The 26,697-nt window shown below is 37.9% G+C and overlaps 1 protein-coding gene across 1 annotated transcript; it reads right to left on the bottom strand.

Annotated features, from left to right (window-relative positions):
* Positions 1-397: 397 nt before the first annotated feature.
* Positions 398-13,345, bottom strand: PLA2G12A (phospholipase A2 group XIIA). Its single transcript, XM_074273328.1, has 4 exons — positions 12,922-13,345; positions 4,891-4,967; positions 3,474-3,639; positions 398-1,214 (listed from the first exon to the last, which is right to left on the bottom strand). Exons 1-4 carry the CDS (start codon positions 13,163-13,165, stop codon positions 1,096-1,098), a joined length of 606 nt encoding a protein of 201 aa, XP_074129429.1. The 5' UTR covers positions 13,166-13,345; the 3' UTR covers positions 398-1,095.
* Positions 13,346-26,697: the final 13,352 nt, after the last annotated feature.

The raw sequence follows: 26,697 nt of genomic DNA, 5'->3' as shown, positions 1-26,697 counted from the left end.
TAAATCCACCAGAATCCATTCTTTTTCCAAACGAGACATCTAGACAACATTTAAAGAACATTTAGAAAAAAAAGATATTTACATTGAACATTTCTTAAAAATAATTCAACAGATGTGAGTGGCTGTGCTTCATCTTCTTGTCAGATAAAGTGTTACTCTTGAATGCATCCTTGAGTAGATAATGCTTAGACTTGCAGTTAAGGTGTAACTCTTTATACTTTCAATCTTACAAGAGAAGCAGATATGCATTCTATACATGAAAACCTTGTCCCTGTGCCTAAATGTGCTCTTACAACTTTGGTTGATATGCTAAATATATTGTGAAAGAGAACAGATGATATACATTTAATAAAAAAACAAAACATTTCAATCCTTTGATAGCATCAAAATGCAAACATTTAAGATTTTAAAGCAAACTTTCTTTATTTCTTTATTAGCCTAACTTATAATGAACTTTTAAATTTGACCTATTTTTTCAAGGAGGTACAGTTGCAAAAAAAAAAAAAAAAAAAAAAATTCTACAGTTACCTGTTTCTGTCTTTCTAAAGTTTTAGTCTATTTCAGTTACTACCCTATCCTGCTTTTAAGTCACAGTAGTTTGGCACAATAAGGCAATAATGGTAAAATACATGAGAGCAATAATACATTTTTAAAAGAGGACATTTAAAATTTGAGGGTATATGGATGAAAATAATTCACATTTACATAGTGCTTTTTAATGGTTCACAGAGCACTTTCCTCACAAAAAGTTCATGGAGGTGGCACTATAAATATTTTCCTCATTTGAGAGGTGATGAAACTAAGGCCAAGAAGGTAAAATAACTTGCCCACAGCCACATAACCTGTTTAAGTCCAGTGCCTCCTGGATCCACTTTTAGTGTTCTCTCTACTGTAACAGCCTCTCTTCAAACACCTAGGTTTTAAGGACAAAACAAACAAACAAAACCCCCCACCAAAACCAAAAAATCCTTTCAGGTTCTTCTAAAAAGGCCTCTGAGAAAAAAACAGGCAGTTTCACCTGATTATGGCACGCTGGATTTCTGTCAACAACGGGGCTCCTCTTTAGTTGCAGGTGCTAACAGTGAGAGGCCTCTTTTAAAGGTCAGTTTTCTCTTCAAAGCGGCATTTACAGGCAGCTCTCTGGCTGTCCAGGTATGGCTTACAGCCTAAGTGTATAACACCATCAAATAAAAGCTCCATTGCGGATTCACAAGCTGTAGAAGAAGCAAATACCATCATTGCAGGATAGGCTGGCAGAACCTTTTCATTTATACACTCACTGTCTAGCACTGTAACACAGCGATCCAGGTATACTTTTAAAAGCTGTATCAGATCTACCTAAATAAATAGTGGCATGATTCATTTTGATTTTAATCTATGTCCCTCTCCTTATTTGTATATTCCCATGTCCCTGAACCATCAAGTCTATATGCTGATCTAGTTACAAAATTCACAGACTATGCAAAAGCCATTTTTAGCAAAACCCCCATTTGTCAGTATTTGTCCCACTTTTTCCTATTAAAAATGTAAAAAATGAAGGTTGTATGACACTATTAAAGCTGTATGTCCATGTAAAAAGTTTTTGACATTAAGAGTGAATAAAGCCAGAAAGAAAAACAACAATGAATCATGCACATGCTTTTTAAGTGATAACATGTAGGATAAAATGCTTACAAGGTATAGTAAAAAAGTTTTTTTTTTTAAGTAATTCTGATTTTTGTTGAAACATTTCATTCTAACAAGAATCAAAATTTACTTTGCAAGTTTTTAATTAAGTTAAATACTCATTAAGAATATGAAGAACTTACAAAATCATTTGCTGTGTGACAAAAGATATAGTAAAGGAAAAAAAAAGCAATTGAAAAATTGCTTTCTATTTCCAAATTCTAATTAAGTAGAAATGAGGAAAAAAGTATGGATTTTGCAATGATTTGTGCCACATGTATATTCTTAAATGTAATTGGAAAATATTTAACAAGACAATTTTTTAAAGTAATGATTTGTGCCAGGTGACCTTCATGGTACATTTGTACATAGACTGTCAGAAGACATGCACCCTAATAAAGCCTCGTAGAGGCCAGATTATCTTGGCCAAGCATGAAAATCAGTCTTATCAATTAAAGCTGGAGTGGGAACTTTTTTTTTCTGTCAAGGTCATTTGGATACTTATGTCATTTGTGAGGACTATAAAAAATTATCAATTTTTAAAAGAACTTGAGCAGTGGTTATACTTAGCTTTTAGTTCATGGTTGCCCATGACTGATTATGCAAGCAAATGATTTTGAGCGCCTTCTATGGCCTCACACCTGCATTAGTCACACTCTGTCAATACTTTCCAGAGGAGCTTCCTTTACTTCCCCAAAGACTTTTTCTCAGCAGGGAACTTGCTTGAAAGGGAACAGGATTGAAATCTGCTCAAAATAGGAATATAACTTTGGGCAACTAAGATTTATTACAGGAACGGCAAAGAATGGGTTTCAGATGAATTTCCTTTCCCTGTCCTCCCAGTTGCCCACTTCCCTCCCCTACCTCTACCTCTTTTGTTTTTGTTTCAGGTAAGTATTTTTAATATACCCTGACCTTCCTGCTTTTACTATGGAAGTTAACAAAACTGTATAGAATAGTAGGCATGTAATGAAATGAGCTAATCTCATTGGTACTGGAAAGGGATCAATATTTGCCATAAAATGATTAACTCAGGACTCGCAAGTGACCATCAGCACCATTGTGAAAGCATATGAAAATGTATAGAACTGGCAAATGTGGCAGGTATGAATTCCATTGAATCCAAGGAGTTTGTTAGTCTTTCCCACCTCTAAAAATGGGTCCAGCAAATCAGATTCAAAGGAAGCTGAGATGTGCAGGGATATCCCATAATGGGCACCACCAGCTTTGAAACTATAAAAGGCACTTAGTCCTAAAACTGAAAAAGAAAACAATATAAACTGTCTCTAGACCTTTAAAATAATTCAGTAATTCAGAGCCCCTATACTGAGCCCTAATTAAGCCAACACAACAGTATGACAGTTAAAGAGAGAGTCAGTTTTATTTTTGTCTAAAGATTATGCCAGGCTCCTGATTAGAACAAAGAAATGGGATTAGAATATTTACAAAAAGAATAAAAATGAAATAAAAATCATAGCAATACTTTTTGATTTATCATAAGGAAATGATCTATATACAATATTTCGCTTCACTTCATTTTCCCCTAAATCTTTAATAAGTTAATTTCATCACAATTAGAGGAACACAAACATACAAAGTCAGGGGGTACTTTCAAGATCCCTCATTCTAGGGTTGGCTTGTAGCAGTAGGAAAAGGGGGAAAAAAAACACTTTTGGGGAAGGACTTTTCTTGAACTCTCCTAAGGTATTCCTCCAAAAGCTATCCAAAAAACCAAAAAACAAAACCAAAAAAACCTCCAAACCTTAAAGCCAATTCTCTCCTTCTACTCCCTACCAGACTATCCTTACCTTGCACATTCTGGGGTAGCCCCAGTGTTTTCTGTACTTCTTGGCATATCTTAGAGAGACAATAATGAAACTGCTCATCACAGTCATTCTTGGTGCTGCCACAGGTTTCATAGCATCTGTCGTGATGATTGCAGCACTTAGTTACTGAAGGGATGCCAATGTTAAGCTAGAAATGGAATTTTCACAAAGATTAGTGTTTGATCAAAAAAACTCCAGGTCTCTCTATCTGGAGGCCAGCACTCAGATGGTATGGCAAAATGAGAAAGATTATTAAAACTTTCTTTCAGAGAACCACTACATAGAATTCCCAATCCCTCTATTTTTTTCCGCCTGCATTTCTGATTTCCTTCATAGGCTAATTATACACTATTTCAAAATCTGATTCTTTTTGTACAACAAAATAACTATATGGACAAATACACATATATTATATTTAACTTATACTTTAACATATTTAACATGCCTGCCATCAGGGGGAAGGGGTGAAGGGAAAGAGGGGAAAAGTTGGAACAAAAGGTTCACCATTCTCAACATAATCATCCACTGAAATCTAATAATAAGGATCCAGCCTCTCTAAAAAATGGTCTGAAAACATATCTAAAAGGCCACAAAATAAGAAGCACCTCTGACTAAGGAAGAGACACCACCCTTTCCCAAGGAGTCAAAGCAAAGGACCTATATGTACCAACAAATCTGACAGCACTTTTTTTGTGGTAGCAAAAAGCTGAAAACAAAGCAGGTGCTGAATAACTGGAAAATAGTTGATAAAATTATGATATATGATTATAACTTAATATTTTCAATGAATGAATGAATATCATTCCCTGAAATGATAGCATTTTCAAGTTTCTTGTTTTACCCTGTTGCAATATTACCTTTAGTCTACTGTTCAGCATGCCCAATGTTTTATCTATAGTTTTTTCTTTGTAATATTTTGTATATTACTAAGTTAAACATTTAGGATATTAAGAAATAACATAGTTTGGCAGCTAGGTGGCGCAGTGGATAGAGCACCAGCCCTGAATTCAGGAGGACCTGAGTTCAAATCTAGTCTCAGACACTTAACACTTCCTAGCTGTGTGACCCTGGGCAAGTCACTTAACCCCAGCCTCAAAAAAAGAAAAGAAAAAAGAAAAATTTAGGGGCAGCTAGGTGGCGCGGTGGATAGAGCACCAGCCTTGAATTCAGGAGGACCCGAGTTCAAATCTGGTCTCAGACACTTAACACTTCCTAGCTGTGTGACCCTGGGCAAGTCACTTAACCCCAGCCTCCCAAAAAAAAAAAAAAAAAAAGAAATAACATAGTTCAAACCGTGTTAAAATCAAAACTATACAGATGGTTAGCTAGTTGTCAAATATTTGGCCATTTTTATGTCATTTGTCACAGTACTTAATGAGTAAAAACTAACAACACTTACATGAACACCAAACACTGGAGAGCCACATCCATTTGGAGGTGAAGGTTTGTATCCATAGCGAGGGACAGGCTTAGATCCTATAAAATACAAACACCACCATTAGATAACTTACTTAACAAGGATAAAATATAAGTGTGAGTTCCTGGGGAACTACTGCTCCAGAAACATTAAAAATATGTGATGTTATTATTTATTTTTATTTTTGGAAGGCTTATTATAAAGTCTTTAAAATGGCTACTTGCATGCTTAGCCAAGTGAAAATCTATTTGGGGCTGATGAATCATTCCAAACTTCAGCCAAACTAAACTATTTTATCTCTTCTCTATGCATTCTCACAAGCTGACCCCATGGTTCTCCCTCACTTCAACTTTTCAGAATCTCTTTTTTCCTTAAAGACTTAAAACTGAGTTGGTAACAGTTTTCTCAGAAGTCTTCTCTCATCCTTTCAGGGGTTAAAGCTTCCTTAAATTACCTTACATTTATTGTCTGGAATTTCCCTTCATTCAAAGATCCTTGAAAAGCCACTAGTGTCTTCGTATATCTAGTACCTCAAATGTAGTAGGTGTTTAATAAGCCATTCAATGTAATGAACACATAATAATCTACATGCCTTTTAGGTCTACGTTTTCACTTTGTGGAATCCATGCTTTCCTTCATGAAATCAGTATTAGTGTCATCTGCTACACAGAAGAAATCTTTTCTCATCTCTTTAGCTATAAGTACTTCCCCATTCAAGTTATCTTGTATTTGATTTATATGTGCCTCATGTGTACATATTTGTAACTATCCTGTTGGTATGTAATCTCCTTCAAGGGAAAGGAGTATAATGCCCAGCACATAATAAGCCCTTTAATTTTATGTGTTCCTTGAGTAGCTATTTCTTATTTCTACAAGTGCTACAAATGTATATTACATTTCTATAAGATTTACAAATCTCTACAGACTGAGATTTGATCTTCAGAACATTAAGAGCATGGTAATATCCTTTTTCAAAGATCAATTTAATTATATTAACTCTACTAAGGCAGAAAAATTTTCAGTAATCAGGGATTAATTTATCTCACCATTCCTGTCATTTTCCACTTATCATTCTTACTCACCCCATGTCCCTGAATTCTACCTCTTTGCACTGGTCAATCTTTCCTTCTAGAACACATCTTCTCCTGATTTCCACCTCAGAAAATCAATCCCTCACCTCCCTCAAGCACCATTATTTATAGGAAGCATTGCTGATTCCCCCAAGTGCCAATGCCTCCCCCCATTATTTCTTCTGTATAGACATATATACGGCATGTTGTCACATCCAATAAAATGCAAGCTCTGTAAGACCAAGGATTGTTCCATTCTTTGTATTTATGCCCCAAATGCTTAATACAATGTCTGGAACATAGCAGATGCTTAATAAATGTTTGTCAATTAACTGGGGACCTTTTCCCAAGTTAGGGTTGAAAAAATTAATGTCTTAGAAGTAATGTGTGACCTTGAAATTTGAAATTAAGTTCAGAAGCTTTATTTGTGTCATCTCATTTGATCCTTACCACAAATTTACACATGATGAAATCGAGGCTGAGAGAGTGATTTCCCCAGAAGAGGAAAAACTTGAATCCATATTTTTTTCTGGCCTCCTAGTACCCTTAAAAGTGCTTTCTTCACAATAACAATATAATTATATTTAAATATAATATACTTAACTCCAAATATAATTATACTCCATTTTGTAGAGGAGAGTGTTTAAGGCAGGATGCAAATAGAAAGATAAACATCTATCTCCAGAAATGCAAATCAATGAAGGGAAAGAATACTGAACCTTAGATCAGAAGACCTGGGAGTTCAGGCTCTACCTCTCACTAGATTTGTGACCGTTAGTATATTTGTGAAAAATCTGGTACCTCAGTTTACTAGTGTATAATGGGATATGTGTGAGGAGCAGTTTAGAGCTAAGGTGCAATGTAACCTCTGAGGTCTGAGTCTGTGTCTTCATTTGCCAGAAAAAAATTTAAAAAGAAGAAAGAGAAGAAGGTATTAGACTAGATGAATACTAAGGTATTATTCAGTTCCATATCCTATGAGCCTATGACCTATTAACACATACATCATACCAAACCAAATTCAAGTTTGTATAAAAAAGAGAAAAAGAGAATTAAATGTATGTTTTATGGGAAGACAAAATACAATGAAGCAAATTCTTAATACCTGGCACAGAACATTTTCTGCACCACACAGCACTAATAAATTATAAATAATCATCTTAAGGATTATAGCTGATAGGTAGAATTAGGTAGAATCTTACTTGTTTCACTATACACAATATCTGGTTTTCCTATAAAAATCATTAGGAATATCATATCTTCGTTGATTTCTTAATAGTTGCTTTTGTTTCACTAAACTAACTAGACAAAGAACTTGGCCAATCAATGCTAGAGGATGTCTCAGGAAACCTGATCACCAGAAGTGTTTATTTTTAACATTTTAAAATTTCCCAAAGTAAAACCAGAACATCATCTCAACTAAACACTTAAAGGGTCAAGTTATTTAGTAATAAAATCCTGAGGGAAATAGTGAGTCATTCACTATTCAGGCAATTACCAAAAATGTTCACCTACAAAGACACAGGTGAATTAGCATCAACTCTGGCCCTCTGACTCTTGCCAGCTGTGTGGGGATGAGCAAGTTAAGATCTCTCAATGCACATAAATAACTAAGACTATATGATAGGAAACATTGCTGATTTGCGTCCTTGGGTATATTGGTATTCCACATCGGGAATTCCCCAACCTAATGATAAAACATCAAATCCCAACCCCAAAATGCTGCCCACCTCCAGTAGCACGGAAAATTGAAAATTCAGCTAGGCACTCTGAAAAGGCCCTCAGACACAGCTAAATCCAATCGCCTTATTTCATATCACCAAGAAGGATTTATTAGTTCTTACTGTATGTAAGGCACCATACAAAACAAATGGGGACACAGAAGGGGAAAAAACATGGTCTCTGCTTTCCAGGAGCTCACATTTTTAAGGGGAAACAGCGTGCAAACAAGAGGAAACTGAAGCCAAGAAAGTTAAGCAAGGCCCCCAAGATTTATATGGGAACAGGCAAGACCATGATTGGAACCTAATTCCCCTGGACTTCAAATTGAACATTCTTTCAAGTTCTCAAAGTCCAAGACTACTTTGTATAATTTTTAAAAAGTAATTAAAACCAGGGATGAGTCATATGACATTATAATATTGGATTTTATCCTCTGTGGATCAGTTTAGCTTAATTTTTTTCTCTCTTACTTCTATACATTAAAAAAAATTCTATTATAAAACACATTAGAACTCAAAGCCTACTAAACTGTGTGACTCTGGGTAAGTCAATTAACTTCTTAGCTTTAGTTTCTTCATCTGTATAATGGAGATAAGCAATAGCCTCTAACTCCCAGGGTGTTTGTGAGTATCAAATGAAATAAGATGTAAAATGCCTCTTTGCAAACCATAAAGTTCTGTATAAATGTTAAATTTAAAAATTATTCCATGGAAGAACTTTAGGCAATATAAAAACAAGATATACAATAGTAAAAAAATCTGTTTTTTAAAATAATAAAAGCTGGTTATAGATGTCTATATTCACTTTTCTTTTTATTTTTTTTTTTACTTATTTTTTAAATTTTAATAGTTTTTATTTACCAGATATATGCATAGGTAATTTTACAACATTGACAATTGCCAAACCTTTTGTTCTAATTTTTCCCCTCCTTCCCCCCACCCCAGATACCAGACCAATACATGTTAAATATGTTAGAGTTATATTCACTTTTCCAAGGCTACAATAGTGATGGGCTCTCTTGAAAGATTCCCTCATCCCTAAACCAGGTAGGTTGAAAACAGAGAAAGAAAATTGTAGATCAATCTCCCTAATGAATATTGCTGTTAAAATCTTAAATAAAAACATATGATCACCTCAATAGATGCAGAAAAAGCATTGATAAAATCCAACATCCATTCCTATTAAAAACACTTGAGGGTATAGGAATAAATGGACTTTTCCTTAAAATAATCAGAAGCATCTATTTAAAATCATCAGTAAGCATCATATGTAATGGGGATAAACTAGAACCATTCCCAATAAGATCAGGAGTGAAACAAGGTTGCCCACTATCACTATTATTATTCAATATTATATTAGAAATGCTAGCTTCGGCAATAAGAGTTGAGAAAGACTAAAGGAATTAGAGTAGGTAATGAGGAAACCAAATTATCACTCTTTGCAGATGGTATATTTAGAGAACCCCAGAGATTCTACTAAAAAGCTATTAGAAATAATCCACACCTGTAGCAAAGCTGCAGGATACAAAATAAACCCACATAAATCATCAGCATTCTTATATATCACTAACAAAATCCAACAGTTAGAGTTACAAATAATAGTTCCATTTAAAGTAACTGCCAATAGTATAAAATATTTGGGAATCTATCTGCCAAGGGAAAGTCAGGAAACTACAGGAGCAAAACCACAAAATACTTTCCACACAAATAAAGTCAGATCTAACCAAATGGAAAAATATTAAGTGCTCTTGGAGAGGTCGAGCAAATATAATAAAGATGACAACACTATCTAAACTAATCTAGTTATTTAGTGCTATACCAATCAGACTCCAAAAAAACTATTTTAATGATCTAGAAAAAATAACAAAATTCATCTGGAAGAACAAAAGATCAAGGCTTTCAAGGGAACTAATGAAAAAAAAAAATCAACTGAACGTGGCCTAGTTGTACCAGATCTAAAACTATATTATAAAGCAGCGGTTACCAAAACCATTTGGTATTGGCTAAGAAATAGACTAGTTGATCAGTGGAATAGGGTAGGTTCACAGGACAAAATAGTCAAAAACCTTAAATAATCTAGCGTTTGACAAACTTTGGGGATAAGAATTCACTGTTTGACAAAAACTGCTGGGAAAATTGGAAATTCGTATGGCAGAAACTAGGCATGGACCCACACAACACTATACACCAAGATAAGGTCAAAATGGGTTCATGATCTAGACATAAAGAATGAGATTATAAATAAATTAGAAAAACATAGGATAGTTTACCTCTCAGACCTATGGAGAAGGAAGGAATTTATGATCAAAGAACAGCTAGAGATCATTAAAAAAAAAAAAAAAAACTAGACATCATTATTGATCACAAAATAGAAAACTTTGATTATATCAAATTGAAACGTTTTTGTACAAGCAAAACTAATGCAGATAAGAAGGGAAACAATAAATTGGGAAAACATTTTTACAGTCAAAGGTTCTGATAAAGGCCTCATTTCCAAAATATATAGAGAATTGACTAATTTATAAGAAATCAAGCCATTCTCCAACTGATAAATGGTCAAAAGATATGAACAATTTTCAGATGAAGAAATTGAAACTATTTCTAGTCATAGGTGCTCCAAATCACTATTGATCAGAGAAATGCAAATTAAGACAACTCTGAGATACCACTACACACCTCTCAGATTGGCTAGAGTGACAGGAAAAGATAATGCTGAATCTTGGAGGGGATGAGGGAAAGCTGGGACACTGACACATTGTTGGTGGAATTGTGAATACATCTAGCCATTCTGAAGAGCAATTTGGAACTATGCTCAAAAAGTTATCAAACTGTGCATACCCTTTGATCTAGCAGTGTTATTAACTGGGCTTATATCCCAAAGAGATCTTAAAGAAGGGAAAGGGACCTGTATGTGCAAGAATGTTTGTGTCAGCCCTTTTGTAGTGGCCAGAAACTGGAAACTATGTGGATGCCCATCAATTGGAGAATGGCTGAATAAACTGTGGTATATGAATGTTATGGAATATTATTGTTCTATAAGAAATGACCAGGAGGAAGATTTCAGAAAGGCCTGGAGAGACTTATAAGAACTGATGCTGAGTGAAATGAGCAGGACCAAGAGATTTATATACTTCAACAACAATACTATATGATGATCAGTTCTGATGGACGTGGCCCTCTTCAACAATGAGATGAAGCAAATCAGTTCCATTTGTTCAATAATGAATAGAACCAGCTATACCCAGTGAAAGAACTCTGGGAGATGACTATGAACCACTACATAGTATTTCCAATCCCTCTGTTTTTGTCTGCTTGCATTTTTGATTTCCTTCACATTATTTCAAAGTCCGATTCTTCTTGTCCAGCAAAATAACTATATGGATATGTATACATATATTGTATTTAACTTATACTTTAACATATTTAACATGTATTAGACTACCTGCCATGTAGGGGAGAGGGTGGGGGGAAGGAGGGGAAAAGTTGGAACAGAAGGTTTTGCAAGGGTCAATGCTGAAAAATTACCCATGCATGTCTTGTAAATAAAAAGCTAAAATTAGAAGAAAAAAAAAATAATATGATGAAAAAAAAAAAAAAAAAGATTCCCTCAACAATTAGAAGACAAAATCCAACCAAGGTAAGCTTTACCCAGGACCCTCTCCAACTTCCAATCATTATCATTCTCAACAACCAGAGTTCTGCCTCTCCCTCATTTGACAGGGCCTCAGAATAGGATGTTTTACTATTAGCCTTTTTTTTTTTTTTTTTTTTTTTTTTTGCTGAGGCAACTGGGGTTAAGTGACTTGCCCAGGGTCACACAACTAGGAAGTGTTAAGTCTGAGGCCACATTTGAACTCAGGTCCTCCTGACTTCAGGGCTGTACTATTAGCCTTTTAATGTGTCATGGACCTCTTTGGCAATCTGCAGAGGGCAAAAGATTTCTCAGAATCATGTTTTTTCTTTTAAATGCTTAAAATATAACCACTTGTAAGCCTGACACCAATTACACTGAATACAATGATCAAATACTAAAAAATAAAAAAATTCAAGTGTAGAACTTGGAATCAAGAAGCTTGAGTTGGAAACTTGCCTCAGATACAGCGTAGTTGCCCAGATAAGAATCAGAATGCAGAAGCTCACAGTTGCTTCTAAATTTAGACAGGTCGAAAAACAGATGGACTGATATAAAAGGTTCCAAGATCAAATATAAAATCTTGTCCTCCATTATTCGGCTCTTTCCTACCTTTCCCATCTCCTTACCCTTCCCTCTCTTCTAAAGTTCTCTAAGACAGGGTGACTCAGGGACATTTCCCCCGACATTTTCTTCTCACCTCTGCCTCTTGGCTTCCTCCGGTTCTTTCAAGTCTCAGCTAAAATCCCACTTTTTGTGAGAATCCTTTCCTGGACCCCTTAATATTAGCTAGTATCTTCCATTTAACCTATAAAGGTCTTGTAGAGACAGTTATTTTCATGTTCCCTCCATTGGAAAGAGAGCTCCAAGGGCCTGTGCCTCTGCATTCTTTTTGTACATTCAACAGGCTTGTGGTGAGCATCAAATAAGACAACAAATATAAAAAGTACTTTACAAACTTTAGGACCCTCGATTTTGTCAGTTGAGACTGTTTCTCCATGATCTCATTTGGGGTTTTCTTTGCAAAGATACTGGAGTAGTTTGCCATTTCCTTCTCCAGCCAACAGAGTAAAATGACTTGCCCAGGTCACACAGCACTAAGGAGAAGGCTGGTAACTCCAGTTACCTGTCTCCCTAAATGCAGGCCGGATCCACCGCTCCGCCCAGCCCCAAGAGTAACTGCCAGCTCCCGGACTCGTGAGATGGGAGGAGATAACACATAGGAAGCCCTCAGCAAATTTTAAAATGTTTCATAATGTTACATAAATGTTTCATAAAAATTCATAAATGCATTATTAACAATGTAATTAACAAATTAACAACAGCAGCAGCCAGTTTCCAGGTCTGTGCGAATCCAGTATGAGGACCTCAGACAATTTTAAAGTGCTTTATAAATTATGACAACAGTAATATACTTGATATTAATGATGATAATAATGGCAGCGGCAGCCAGCTCCCAGACTGTTGTGAAGCTCCAATGGGCCGCCTTCTGCAAAGTTCAAAGAGCTCTATACAGCCCTTTATTCACAATAACCACAAATTCTCACCACCCCAGAGCCCAGCGGTAGTCCCGAAGTCGGTCTCGCATTACCGTCGGCGCATTTGTACTGGCACAGCCCGTCCTCGCCGCCCAGCAGGTCCAAAGCCGCATTCAGGTATGTATCTATGCGGTGGACGCCGTTGCGGATCGTCTTAAGCGTGGCCCTCCAGTCTGTCGCATCATCTTGAGGGCAGGCCCCGGGGACCGTCCCGAGCAGCAGCAGCAGCAACGCGAGCGCAGCAGACAGAAGCCTGGACCCCATCGCCCACCCTTCGGAGGTCATGGACAACATCATCTCCGGGGACGGGCGTACTCCGCACCGGCCACATTCCCGGGTTCAACCGCCCGGCTTGGCCTGCTCCATGCCGCTTTGGCAGAGAGGACGCGGCCTCAGCTATCCAGTCACGCACTTTTCCCAGGCCTGCTGACAGAGCTCGGAGCCCAACAGGCTTTACCAGGTGCACGTGTGGCGTCATCCTTCTCTGGCGTGAGGACGAGAGGTTCTCAGCGTGCTGACGTCACCGTGGCGTGCATCACGGTGGGCGGGGCGGGATTAATACTAGAAAAAAGAAGGGAGAAGGGGAAAGAGGCGGGAATTGGTCAAGTATCAACAAAACTTTCATTTATTTGCTTATTTATTTTTATTATTATAGCTTTTTATTTACAAAACATATTCATGGGTAGTTTTTCAACATTGACTCTTACAAAACCTTCTGTTCCAACTTGTCCCCTCCTTCCCCCCACCCCCTCCCCTAGATGGCAGGTGGTTCAATACGTATTAAATATGTTAAAGTATATGTTAAATATAATATATGTATACACATTTATACAGTTATCTTGCTGCACGAGAAAAATCAGATGAAGGAAGAAAAAAAAACAGAAAGAAAACAAAATGCAAGCAAACAACAAAGAGTGGAAATGCTTTGTTATGGTCCATAACTCGTTTCCCATAGTTCTCTCTCTGAGTGTAGCTGGTTCTCTTCATTACTCAACATTTGGAAGTGGTTTGCTCATCTCATTGCTGGAGAGGGCCACATCCATCAGAATACACCTTCATACAGTATCATTGTTGAAGTGCATAACGATCTCCTGGTCCTGCTCATTTCACTCAGCATCAGCTCATGTAAGTCTCTCCAGGTCTCTCTGAAATCATCCTGCTGGGTCGTTTCTTACAGAACAATAATATTCCATCACATTCATATACCACAATTTACCCAACCATTCTCCAATTGATGGGCTTCCATTCCTTTTCCATTTTCTAGCCACTACAAAAAGAGCTGCCACAAATATATTTGCACATGTGGGTTCCTTTCCCTCCTTTAAGATCTCTTTGGGATATAAGCCCAGTAATAACACTGCTGGATCAAAGGGTACGCACAGTTTGATAATTTTTTGAAGCAAAGTTTCAAATTGCTCTCCAGAATGGTTGGACTTGTTCACAACTCCACCACCCAGTTTTCCCACATCCCCTCCAATAGTCAACATTATCTTTTCCTGTCATTTTAGCCAATCTGAGAGGTGTGTACTTGTATCTTAAAGTTGTCTTGCATTTCTCTGATCAATAGTGATTTGGAGCACCTTTTTTTATGACTAGAGATAGTTTCAATTTCATCATCTGAGAATTGTCTATTCATATCTTTTGACCATTTATCAATTGGAGAATGGCTTGATTTCTTATAATTTTGAGTCAATTCTCTATATATTTTGGAAATAAGGCCTTTATCAGAACCTTTGACTGTAAAAATGTTTTCTCGGTTTATTTAAGCATTTTTTTTAAAGACCACTTTGTTTGTAGAGCCTCCATGATCCCAGATTGAAGCACGTTACTTATTTCCGGTTTGGGGGGGAGGGAAGGGAGACAACACTGAAGGAACCATGTATTTGGACATGACCAGTTTGGGAACTTGTTTCATTTGACGATATCTTCCTTTCTTCTTTCTTCCTTTCCTCTCTTCTTTTTTCCCTTCCTTTCCTCCCTCTTCTCCTCTCTTCCCCCCTCCTTTCTTCTTCCCTCCCTCTCTCCCTCCCTTCCTTCCCTCCCTCCTAACTTTCTCCCTCGGTCCTTTCTTCCATCCCTTCCTCCATCCTTCCCTCCCTCCCTCCCTTCTTCCCTTTCTTCCTCCCTTCTTTCCTTCCTTCTTTTCCTTCCTTTCTTCTTTCCTCTACTTCCTTCCCTCCCTTTTTCTCTCCTTGCTTCTCCCTTTGCTTCCTTTTTTCCTTCCTTTCTCTTCTGTGACCTACAAAGGAAAAAAGAAACATACTCTTAGACCAACATTATGATTCCATGGCTTCTGCCTAGACATTTTTGCTTAAATATTTGCTCCCTGATTAAGCTCATTCATTTCTGAGACCTTAATGACAACTTCTCCTCTGTTAAACGTCATACTTAAAGTTCCTGGGTTCATCAAGAATGTTACTGGGTTGGAGGGGATGTGGGAAAACTGGGACACTGATACATTGTTGGTGGAGTTGTGAAAGAATCTAACCATTCTGGAGAGCAATTTGGAACTATGCCCAAAAAGTTATCAAACTGTACATACCCTTTGATTCAGTATTGCTGCTATTGGGCTTATATCCCAAAGAAATACTAAAGAGGGGAAAGGGACCTGTGTGTGCCAAAATGTTTGTGGCAGCCTTTTTTGTAGTGGCTAGAAACTGGAAGATGAATGGATGCCCATCAATTGGAGAATGGTTGGGTAAATTATGGTATATGAATGTTAGGGAATATTATTGCTCTGTAAGAAATGACCAGCAGGAAGAATACAGAGCAGTTTGGAGAGACTTATGTGAACTGATGCTGAGTGAAATGAACAGAACCAGAGGATCACTATACACTTCAACAACAATGCTGTATGAAGATGTATTCTGATGGAAGTGGATATCTTCAACATAAAGAAGATCCAACTCACTTCCAGTTGATCAATGATGGATAGAAACAACTACACCCAAAGAAGGAACACTGGGAATTGAATATAAAATATTAGCACTACTGTCTATCTACTCAGGTTACTTATACCTTCGGAATCTAATACTTAACGTGCAACAAGAAAATTGGATTTACACACTTATATTGTATCTAGGTTATACTGTAACACATGTAAAATGTATGGGATTGCCTGTCATCTAGGGGAGGGAGTAGAGGGAGGGAGGGGAAAAATTTGGAAAAATGAATACAAGGGATAATATTGTAAAAAAATTACTTATGCATATATACTGTCAAAAATTTATAATTATAAAATTAAAAAAAAATAACCAAAAAAAAAAAAAAAAGAATCTTACTGGCACACAAACTCTGGTGAGTTTCAAAAAACTGAAAAGGCTGCCATTGTAAATCTCCCTGTGGAAAAACCTAACTAAGGTTGATTGGCTTGTTGAAACATTAAGCAATTATTGTATACAAATAACAATGCTCAGTAATGAAGATTATAAAAGACAGTAGGAGCTCACATGTTAATGGGGGAATATTGCTCACATGGAGATTTTTAGTTGAAAGCGAAACAGAAAAAACCCATTGTCCTTGGGGTATTCCTTCTTTAAAATCATTTTCACTGATAAATTCACACCATTTTTTGATGTTTAACCACTTTATGGACTTTAGTGATATGAATTTTCTTTTCCGGCTCTTAAATAGCTGTTGCCAGACTGCCTCCATCACAAGGATTGCTTCCCAGGGTTGAGGGCATTGGGGCTGGAAGCAAAGTCTTTCCAGAGAGTCTTAAATTCAGGTCTTGGGCTGTTCCTGTCAAGGTCTGAGGGGAGATTGTGCTCAAAATGGTGGTGGTAGTTTGACACTTGCACATTCTGCCTCCTCCTTCCTTAAGAATACCTAGTTCATCTTCCCAATCACTATTGTCAAAATCAAATATATATAAATAAGTACAAACCTTAGGATGCTATATAAATAGTAGCTAGAAAACATGAATCTGAAGCCTTTTAAAAATTATTTAATTATTAAATCCTGTTTTCTTTTCTATAATGCAAATGTAGTGGGGGCAAACAGAACCCCTAATCTGCTACAAAGGAATTGTAGCAATGTTCCTCCCCAACTACAACAGCAGTGCTTAGGAAAGCAGTGGCTTGCCTAAATGAGTTGAGCCTGGCCTCAGGTTTCCTTTTGGATTTCTTTCCCTAAGCAAAGATGATTGAAGAGCAATTCTGAGAAAGATATTTCTTGGAGAAGATAATGACTAGAAGAATAAATCCAATCCTTGGCCTGGCTTTGCATAGAAAGTATTGTTTGAATTGTGAAAAACTGAAGTGAAGATGATAGGTCAGTTTAGCAGCACCTCCTCTCAAGTGCTTCATGTTTTGATATTGTAAGGCCAACCTCTGAGCTATGACAGTATAGTTCTTTTGTCCATATACATTTTTGTGTGAATGGAATAAGTAGCTTATCTATAATGTATACTCCCCCTTTTTTGGAAAAAGAATCTGAACATACTAATTATAACTGATTTTTTTATAGTCCTGGATGAGCATATCAAGGAATCAAAGAATGCCAAAAAAAGAGCTCTTAGATAGCTCTTAGATAATAAACAGTTATTGTCTACTGTTAGGATTCAAGCAAATAATCCCTGGTGTTGTCTTTGAAAGAATTCTGATCTCAGGCATCTCCACATCAAGTAAAGGAATTTTATTAAGATTAATTGAGAATTGTGTATCCAGAGCCAGATGTGCTTTTAGGAATTTACCAGGAGTTAGCAATTATCTTTCTTCTCACAAAGCATTGGGACCCAAATTAATTTGGGATAGGGATTCATTTGATTTCTTTAGCTTTTTCAGGTTCAAAATGGATATTGCTCCCTATGGGTCCAAGTCTTGAGAGGGTGAAATTGGAGAAAAATTGCACCTAAGCCAGGTAGAGAGATTGAGCAGCCTCAACCAGAGTTTTAGGTGTGAGGCAATGCCCATCCTACAAGATCATCTGAGAATTAATAGTCTGGGAGGGACAAACTGAGGTTTAGCAAACAAGGACTGAAAAATCAAAAGAAGGAAATTAATGAGAAGGGGGTAATAATCCAAACTGAGTGGAGGTGATAAGTAACGATAAGTAATGTTAAGTATTGCACTTTGAGTTATTTATAAAGTGAAATATTGTTGTTCTGTAAAGAGCTAAGCAGGCAAAATTTGAAGGAATAATCTCCTTTAGTAAAAACTTTGATACCTTCTGAGCCTTTTCAGACTAGCAAGAAAAGGCTCCCCCATCCAGTAGGTAAAAATTTCAACAAAAACTAGATATACTTCTCTCTGTCAGTCTCCTCCTCTATAGGTACTCCTTTCTCTGAGTAGGTTTGAAAAGGGGAGGAGGGAGTTTGACAGAATCTTTAGGATTCACCTGGGCACAAGTTACAACAGGTTTGTCAAACTTCCCAGATGATTTCTCCTAGCTTTGTGACCTATGAAAAGAAGTTTTATCAGGGAGAGCATTCTTCTCTACTCTACTTAAAGATATAGGCCAAAGAGAAATTTTCACTGTCTTTCTTCTGGAATTAGAACCTACAAATGCTCATGCTCAGATTGTCTCCCCTGTCAATCCTGTACTTAAAAACCTGGAAGCCCCAGGGGTCTGACCCCCTAGGTATAAAGTGGAAAGGCCCATACAAGGTCATTTTGACCACTCCAACAGCAGTTAAACTGGAAGGACCCTCAGCTAGACTCATATTTTTAGAATTAAAAATGTTGCTTCTGTTACCTCTTCTTCAGATCCCCAGAGTACTCCTGTGAGCCCATAAAGGACATGAAGTTTCTCTTCTGCAAGAATCCTGGAAAAACCCTGGAGAAAGAAGCCTCTCACTCTAATCTCCTTCCTTCCTCATTTTGAGGATTCTTCTCCTGATGCTGTCTCTCCAGCTTTCCTAGTCTTACTTTGTGGTCCCTCGACAATGGGGTGATAATTTTCTGGTCAGACTAGAGGACTCTGAAGGAAATAGGATTGTTGAGTGTACCATCACCACCCCCAGGGTGGCCCAAGATTCGGCCTAATGCATTCTTTGCAAAGGTACCATTCCCACATGCCACCATCTCCTCCCTGGATGCCACCCCTTTTATACTGGCCACCCCCCAGGGGAACTACTGACCCGGGCTGTCCCCTGCTTTCTTTATGGGGACAGATCTCATATTTACACATCACCACACCACAGAGACAGTGGTTGTCACCATGGCCCACAATGGCCATGTTTACATCCCTGATGTGGGGACACTGACCTGTACCACCAATACTGTGGGTGCAAGCAAGTGTGACCCCTTTTAATGCCGGAGAAACTGAGGCAGGATAGAGATTAGAGAACAATTTAATATTTTATTTGAAAGGGAGAGATTTACTGGGACCAAATGGATCCATGGTTTGGTCCCAGAGTTGGGACCAAAATCTTCATCTTCAAGAATCCATCAGTGAATGTCAGATACAAGATTCTTTTATAGGGTAACAAGAACAATGACATAATGGGGGAGGTACCTGGATGGGGATGACATAATAGAGGCAGGCATCTAGGACAACATAATGGAGGGAGATACTGGAGAGGCTCCTGATATTCTAATGATGTTTAAGATATAAGACCTTTATCCCATCAAACATTAAGAGGGAATGGTTATAATTGTGAGCATTTTTTTGTTTTGTTTTGTTTCTCTTCCCAGATTATTTTTAGCTTCTGAATACAATCCTTCCTTTGCAACAACAACAACAAAATGAGGTTCTGCACATATATATCGTACCTAGGATATACTATAAGATAGTTAATATGTATGGGAATGCCTGCCATTTAGGGGAGGGGGTGGAGGGAAGGAGGGGAAAAATTCGGAACAGAAGGGAGTACAAGGGATAATATTGTAAAAAAAAAAAATTACCTATGCATATGTACTGTCAAAAAAAATGTTATAATTATAAAATTAATTAAAAAAAAAAAAAGAGGGAATGGTTATAACCTGAGGCAGAGTAACTGAGGTAGGTCAATTAGGAAATTGGGTCAAGACATTAAAAGAGAACTGTGACACAATACCTTCTCAAGCCTGCCTCAATTTCACCTTGGCAACTTGTACTAGCTGCACAGCACAGACCAGGTGCACTTATGATTATGCACCTCCCTAAAGGGTATCAGTAGGGAACCCATTCCTGGATTATCCTGGCAAACTCACTCAAAATGCTTCTACAGCACCTTCTTTGAAGCTTCTTTATAACCTCCTGAAAAGTAACATCCTGATTGATAGGATGTTATGCGACTACAATCATCCGTGGGGACAAGCAACCAGGAGACTGCTACAAAACCTGACCTCAGGTTCCATCTGTGCACCTAAGGGATATGCTTTTCTCTGTAAAGTAAGTCCTCCATTCCACCTCAATGTTTCTAAGGGGCCTGTTCACGATATATAATGCCATACCTCAGACACAGTCCCCACCTCTTTGAGGAGACAAAATCGAGAATTTTGGGAAAATATTCTATGGTACTTAAAGAAAGGCACTTCAATGCTAGTGCCATGGGTGGGGTACATAGAGCATGAAAATGTTCTCTCCAACCTAACAGACATCATCAACCAGCTGGCCAACAAGACCAAGTATTCTCTCCAGGAGATTCAAGAATCCCTGGACTCTCTTGCCAACATGGTTTCCATATGGACTTAGATTTTCTCCTTGCTTCTAGTGGAGGTGTCTGCCCCCTCGTCAATAGCTCTTGCTGTATGTATATTAATAATTCAAGGGAGGTTGAGCTTTGAACTGAAAAAATTTTACAGAAAGCTGACTGGATGCAAGACATTCATGAGAAACTCCTTACCCCCCCCCCCACAATCTTCCTCTGTGTGGGGTTCCTGGATATGGTCTCTATTAATCCCTATACTAACTCCACTTCTAATAATTAGCTTTTTACTCATATTTGGCCCCTGCATTTTCAGACTGCTTGTGAGATTTGTTTCCTCTAGGCTTCAAGTCGCAAATTTTCAATTGCTCCTGCAGCCTGGAGATACTAAGTCAACTGTTGGGATCACACACTCCTGGATGCTGTTGCTGCTACTGTTTCAGATATCCTATTTTGCCTCATGGCATGAACCCCCAAATGAACTAGGGACATCTCTACAACCCTTGCCAGCTTGAAGAAGTTACAGAAGAAGAGACTTTCACCCTTTTACCCCAAATGAATTTAGCCCAAATGAAAGTCTCCTTGAATCTTGGCCTCTGTAAAAGACTCTGTCATGACTAGCTTACTAATTAGTTTCAATTGTGGAATAGAAGGACATATGAAGAAAGATTGCCCAGAGAAGAAGAGGGAACAAAAGGTCTACTCCTTCATAGAAAAGGAGAAGGGGTGTCAGGGGCTCATTGAAAGAACCCACCCAGAGCCCTTGATAATTTTAAGGGTGGGACCAGACAAAGAGGAATTGGTTTTCTGGATAGATGCTAGGGCCACTAGATTCTCTGTAATTCAATTGCCCCAGGGGTCCAGATTAATTTGGGGTGTAAAAGGAGAAGATTTTATTGTACCTCTCATTGAGGTTTTGGAATTAGAATATCCTGGGATGCTAATCTTGGGGAAATTCGTACTAGTCTTAGACTTGGGTGTAAATCTGTTAGGAAAAGATGCCTTTTGGGCTTGTCTGCTAGATCCTGAAAGCAGGGATATCTTTGCCTTTGAATAGGAAGACATGGAAACTGGAGGAAAACATCAGTATAGGTGGTACGTTCTACCCCAGGGTTATACAGAATCCTCTACTCTGTTTGGGCAAGTAATGGAAATTATTTTGGGGAATTTAGAGTTTCCCAGGGGTATCTAGATCTTGTAATATTCTGATAAAAAAGCTGAAGTCAGTGAGGCCTCCATTGAATTGCTGAGCTATCTAGGGAGGAGGGGCTCAGTCTTAAAAAGAAAGCTAAAATTTGTGGAAAAGGAAATAAGATACTTGGGGCACATAATTAGTGAGGGCAGTAAACTTTATGCTCTCAATCAAACCCCAAAATTTATTGGAAAAGAAGGAAGAGAATATACTGGGGGGTGATGAATGTGTTTGGGAAAATTTGGGGGAAAAGGGAATGATCCTGAATGGAACTGATGGGATGCAGTATTTCTCAGTATTGCAACTGTCACATGATCACTATACCCAGAGTGGGATGATGAGACCTTGGGCCTCAGATCAGGGTCACATGATCCCTATTCTCAGCCTTGAACTCTGGGATGCAGGAAATAAGTGAAGTTACAGGAAGTGATGTGACCCACAGGAAGCAGACAACATTGATGACCATTGGCCAAGGATGGTTATGTCCTTTTAGTCTATCCAATGAAAAGGTTCGAGTCGTTTGCTAGCCAGGTTTCATGACCACATGGCAGGAGTTAGAATGGCTCCCAGGTGTGTTTTTTTTGCCTCTCCCTGCAGGGATTAAATAAATGCTTGGGACAATTGAAATTGGGCTGGAATCTTTGAATAGAGAAGTAGGATCTCTTTGGGATATAAGCCCAATAGCAGCAATGCTGAGTCAAAGGGTATATGCACAGTTTGATAACTTTTTGGGCATAGTTCCAAATTGCTCTCCAGAATGGCTGGATTCTTTCACAACTCCACCAACAATGTATCAGTGTCTCAGTTTTCCCACATCCCCTCCAACATTCATCATTATTTGTTCCTGTCATCTTACCCAATCTGACAGGTGTGTAATGATATCTCAGAGTTGTCTTAATTTGCATTTCTCTGATCAATAGTGATTTGGAACACTTTCATATGAGTGGAAATAGTTTCAATTGAATTGTTTGTTTATATCTTTTGGTCTGTCAATGATTCTAAAGTCTTCTGGCTTGTTGTCATTGTTGTCCATGACAACAAAATTTCTTGAGACACTCCCTGATTCTATCCCTAGGCCATAAATTAGCATATCAATGACATAAACATCTGGACAAATGTGTCTCCTTGCTTCTGTTTTTTTTTTTTTTACTATATTCTCTAGGAATTTGGACTGCTTCAAATGGTGTTATAATTATGATGCATTTTGCTCCTTGACTTGGAAATGGATTCAAGCCTGCAAATTCTTTTGAGACATCTCTTGACATCAGTCTGTGACCCCAACCTTTTGGGGTCCTTCCTCAACTTCAACATTTGGTGGCCCGTATGGGGAAAGTCTGGTCTCCCAACCTTAATTCCCTCCTTGTCAAAGAAGCCCCCCATTTTTCTCCCTTAATCCTATAGCTGGAACACCCCAAGCCACAGGGAAAAGGCTGGTCTGGGTTTTTGTGACCTCCAAGCTCAGCAAATTTTCCTTGACTGGAGATGCCCAGACTTGGAAAATCTTGCAATATTCTGGGAAAGTTTCTAGGGAATCTTTATCACCTTTTCACCTTCGCTGAGACACCAGAGGAGACGAAGTACTATAGGAAAACTTTTGACAAATTTTTTTGTGGCTTTTGGCAAAGATGAGACAATGCTCTTTCCTATTGTTTTGCCTGTGTCTGCTTCTCTATTCAGGATGTCTGTGTCATGTTTATTCTGTGCTCTAGATTTTGTTATCTGGAAAGATTTAAAATACAACCAAAAAGAAAAACATCTATGCTATAGTCACAATGCTGGGAAATTTTCTTAAAAAGTCTAACTTTTTTTCTGTGGACTTCACCTCAGACTAAGTTGAGGGCTACACAAAAAAGTTAGCTAAAGCAACATCATAGTAGATTTTCACAATTTTGAGAAGAATGATTAAGAAATGTCTTCTTAATATAAGGGAAACATTTAAAGGCATAGGAACAGCCAAGTCTATTTGGCTAATAGAAAAATTTTAAAATTGTTAACTAAGTTACTTGGAGTAATATTAAACCTAAAATTGGTAATTACTGTGTGTGGAACAAGAGAGAGGAAGTGAAAGCCTTATTAGTTCACCCTCAAGTAAGGTATTTAACACCTTTCCCCCTTCCCAGAGTGTGGGGAGGTATCAAACAGTACAACCCGTGAAAACACTAAGAATATTTGGGGTTGGCAACAGCAAACTTAGCCCCTTCCTCATGGTGGAATTGCTCATTCTTATGAGAATTTGTTAAATAAACAACTTTTCTGCTTTTTACTTCGAGAGGTCTCTGAGAAGTCATTTTTGGATAGGATTTTCTATCCCTCACACTGATACAATTCCTTTTGAATGGGGGCCCTGATTTAGCCAAGGTTTTTGAGACCCTGAAAGCTAAATTAATCTCTTGCCCAGCCTTAGTCCTACCTAAAGCCTTTTACAGTGTATATTGATGGAAGGTGGGGGCCAGGTCCTCAGGGTCTCAACTTGATTAGAGTCACTGGAGCCCTATCCCAGACCCCTTGCTTACTTCTCAAAGAAATTGAGTGTCTCTGGAGCCCTATCCCAGACCCCTTGCTTACTTCTCAAAGAAATTGAGTGTCTCTGGAGCCCTATCCCAGACCCCTTGCTTACTTCTCAAAGAAATTGAGTGTCTTTGGAGTAACTCTTCTGCCTTAGAGCTAGCTGCACAGCCCAGTATTCTTGAAAATGGGCAAAGGACAAACCCAAAGACCCCAGCTTTTGGGATAAAAATTCACTATTTGACAAAAGCTGCTGGGAAAATTGGGAAGTAGTATGGCAGAAACTGGGCATTGACCCACACCTAACATCCTATACCAAGATAAGGTTGAAATGGATTCATGATTTAGACATAAAGAGTGATATTATAGACAAATTAGAAGAACAAAGGATAGTTTACCTCTCAGATCTGTGGAAAAGTGTTGTGGGCAGCACAACAAATGGGCTAGTGGTAGTTGAAAATGAGATAGGGTTGCTGATAATTCAACAGAGCTGTTTATTGACAGAAATCATTTTGCTTATATACCCTGGTTTCTGTTTTCTATGATCTAACTCTCTGAAGGATGTTAGTTTCTAGGGACTACAATTTTATTTAAAGTTCACAATGCCCCAGGAGAATTTTTTATATGAGCCAGGACCTTAGGTTTTCTCATGATTTCAAGCTTAAATATACTTTTGATTCATCTTAGGAGGAGGGGAACATTCCAGTTACAGAGGTTTCTAGCTTCCTGGGAGTTTCCTACAGAGAAGAAAGGAATTTGTGGCCAAAGAACTGTAGTTCATTATTGAACACAAAATAGATAATTTTGATTACATTAATTTAAATTTTTGTGTACAAACAAAACCAATGCAGATAAGATTAGAAGGGAAGCAATAAATTGGGAAAATATTTTTACATTCAAAGGTTCTGATAAAGGCCTCATTTCTAAAATATAGAGAGAATTGACTCAAATTTATAAGAATTCAGGGCAGCTAGGTGGCCCAGTGGATAGAGCACCAGCCCTGAAGTCAAGAGGACCTGAGTTCAAATCTGATCTCAGACACTTAACACTTCCTAATTGTGTGACCCTGGGCAAGTCACTTAACCCCCATTGCCTCAGGAAAAAAAATTAAATTAAAATGAAATATATATGTATATATGTAAAACATCTATAAGAATTCAAGACATTCTCCAATTGATAAATGGTCAAAGGATATGAACAGATAATTTTTAGATGAAGAAATTGAAATCATTTCTAGTCATATGAAAAGGTGCTCCAAATCATTATTGATCAGAGAAATGCAAATTAAAACAACTCTAAGGTACCACTACACACTTCTCATATTTACTAAGATGATAGAAAAAGATAATGATGAATGTTGGAGGGAATGTGGGAAAACTGGGACACTAATACATTGTTGGTGGAATTGCTCTGGAGAATAATTTGAAACTATGCCCAAAGGGCTATCAAAATGTGCATACCCTTTGATCCAGCAGTGTTTCTACTAGATTTTACACACATACTCCCTCTCAGGAGGCTTCAAACTGTTTTTGATTTTTGTTGACACCTTTACTAATTGGGTAAGAAGCCTTCCTTTGCAAGACTAAGAAGGTTCAGGAGGTATCAAAGTGTTTGCTAAAACACTTTGCTAAAAGAAATCATACCTTGCTTTGTCCTGACCAGCTCTTTGCAGAGCAAAGATGGCCCAGCCTTGACTTCTCAAATAACTCAAAAGGTGGCTGAGGCACTTAAGATTACTTATCTCTATTCTGTTTGAAGTCCTCAGTCTTCTGGGAAGGTGGAGAAAATGAATCACACCCTCAGGTGCTTCTAGTATTTTCTCTCCAGATCTCTCAGTATCAGAACTCTATGGACCCCTGCCAGTGAGGAGATACACAGGCTAGGGAACTCCGTGGGCAGTGGGGGCATTCAGGATTGTTGTGTATGTCATCTACATCCTCATGGCAGCCCACACATAACCTGCATTATTTGCAAAGGCCCCATTCCTAAATATCACCATCTCTACCCTAGATGCCATTCCATTTATACTGGCAAGAGTGAACTCTGTATGACCTGAGTGAGCCCTGTAAAATTATGTAAAGTCACAAAAAAATGTCTCCTTTGATCTAAAAATCCAAATGGTCTTGCATCTTCTCAGAGCAAGATAAGTTTTCTTGGGGGAAGTCACAATCCCTGGCAAGAGTTCACATTTACTTGAGACTTCCCTTAGACTCACACATAAAATGGGTCTTCAAAAAATGCAGATCACTTCTTCCTTGAGAATGACATGCCCGCCAAGAGAATCCCTCTAGGTGTTTCTTTAACAATAAAGCTTTTTTTTTTTTTTTTTTTTTTTTTTTTTACCATAGCCTCTGTATTTAGTAAAGTCCACCACTCAGTACTCGGGCTTTGGAGAGAAGGAGCCCCACTCATTCCTGCCCAATTCTTCAGTGGTACCCTCATCCCTCATCGATACTAGTTATCCTCCCTCCCCAATAACTTTAACATATCACTTGTTTTCTTGCCAGAAAGTATCTCTTACCCACATGTTAACTGTAGAACATCCATTCCAAAATTATTCTG

This window comes from Sminthopsis crassicaudata, chromosome 6 (genome assembly GCF_048593235.1).
Source record: "Sminthopsis crassicaudata isolate SCR6 chromosome 6, ASM4859323v1, whole genome shotgun sequence".
In the NCBI taxonomy this organism is placed as follows: domain Eukaryota; kingdom Metazoa; phylum Chordata; class Mammalia; order Dasyuromorphia; family Dasyuridae; genus Sminthopsis; species Sminthopsis crassicaudata.
This window is presented reverse-complemented; position numbering and strand designations above follow the sequence as displayed.